Below are 1,419 nucleotides of genomic sequence, written 5' to 3' on the forward strand. Positions count from 1 at the left end.
CCTGGCTGTCCTGGAACTCACTTTGTAGACCAGGCTGGCCTCGAACTCAGAAATCCGCCTGCCTCTGCCTCCCGAGTGCTGGGATTAAAGGCGTGAGCCACCACGCCCGGCTGGAACTTAATGTTCTTAGTGAAGATCAGACATAATTCTGTATATGTAATATGAGGCATGTTATATTGTGCCACATTATTTTTGTTCTACTTTGCTTCTCCGATGGTCTAACCTCTCCACAATCTTTCAAGGAGCTTTGCTGTGCACAGATGAGCAACTGACTACAGAAGAGGCTTCAAAACGAGCCCAAGGTCACACAGCTGGTCAAGGGGAAGCCCCAAGACTCAGAACCACAGTGGACTGGGTCCAAGGCAGCACTGTCTTCACGTACGTTAGATGCCGAGACTTGTAGACATATGAAAGTGGAGTCATTATTGTTGCCATAGCTTGGGAGTTATTCTGAGACAGGGTCTCATGTCACCCAGCTTGGCCTGAAACTCACTATGGAGCAGAGATGACCTGAAACCCGCCCCTTCTGCCTCTGCCTGCGCCCTTCTCAAGTGAGAATGCCACACATTTCTCAGTCTGAGCTGGCCACACTCACGTTGTAGTCTGTTTAGCCAGCACCTCAGAGGACTGTTCATCTTTTCCTGTCTTTGCATCTGACGCTACTGAGCCTTTTCCACCCTTCCCGTTAATCTGTACATTTAACAAACCTTGAAAACTATTTCCATCTTTTGCATTCTTGGGTACAAGATAAAACGGCTCTCGTCTTAGATTGGTCCTCACTTTTGTGCCAAGCCAGCCTTGAATAGGTAGTCCTTCTTTGGTACTAATAGGCCAGCTGCCTTTTGATTCCAAAGCCAGAATTATATCCACAGATATTTCTTCAGGATTTTTGATAAGAAGTGTTACAGCGGGGCTTCCTGGTTTTTCCTTCTCCACACTGACATCTATATCTGTTTACACACAGTGAAGCAAAGAAAGGGTTGATCCATTTTCTCTGGAAATACGAGAAAGTAACAGAACCATAATTTAAAATCTATACCCTAAGCCCTGATTAACATTAGCTGCAATATAGAACTACACCCCAGGAAACACTGTTTTACCATGTAACTAAGTTACTATCTGGAGACGCTGTCAAGAGTCTATCTAGAATCTGTGGAAGCACTCCTAAAGACTTTGGGTTTGGGAGGGTGTAGCTGGTCCTTGCTACTTTGTGGGTTCTCTTTTTTCCCCATCCTTTTTTTTTTTTAAAGTTTTTTTAATTTATTATTATATGTAAGTACACTGTAGCTGTCTTCAGATGCACCAGAAGAGGGCATCAGATCTCATTACAGATGGTTGTGAGCCACGATGTGGTTGCTGGGATTTGAACTCAGGACCTCTGGAAGAGCAGTCAGTGGTCTTAACCACTGAGCCATCTCT

The 1,419-nt window shown here is 44.8% G+C and overlaps 1 protein-coding gene across 1 annotated transcript in view; it reads right to left on the bottom strand.

The window, feature by feature from the left end:
- Positions 1-1,419, bottom strand: part of Cgas (cyclic GMP-AMP synthase) — an 11,624-nt gene that overhangs the window by 2,612 nt on the left and 7,593 nt on the right. The window contains exon 3 of the mRNA XM_021208007.1: positions 708-950. Coding sequence (XP_021063666.1) covers positions 708-950 — 243 coding nt within the window. The remainder of the gene's footprint in view (positions 1-707; positions 951-1,419) is intronic.

The sequence above is a fragment of the Mus pahari genome, chromosome 10 (genome assembly GCF_900095145.1).
Source record: "Mus pahari chromosome 10, PAHARI_EIJ_v1.1, whole genome shotgun sequence".
Taxonomy (NCBI): domain Eukaryota; kingdom Metazoa; phylum Chordata; class Mammalia; order Rodentia; family Muridae; genus Mus; species Mus pahari.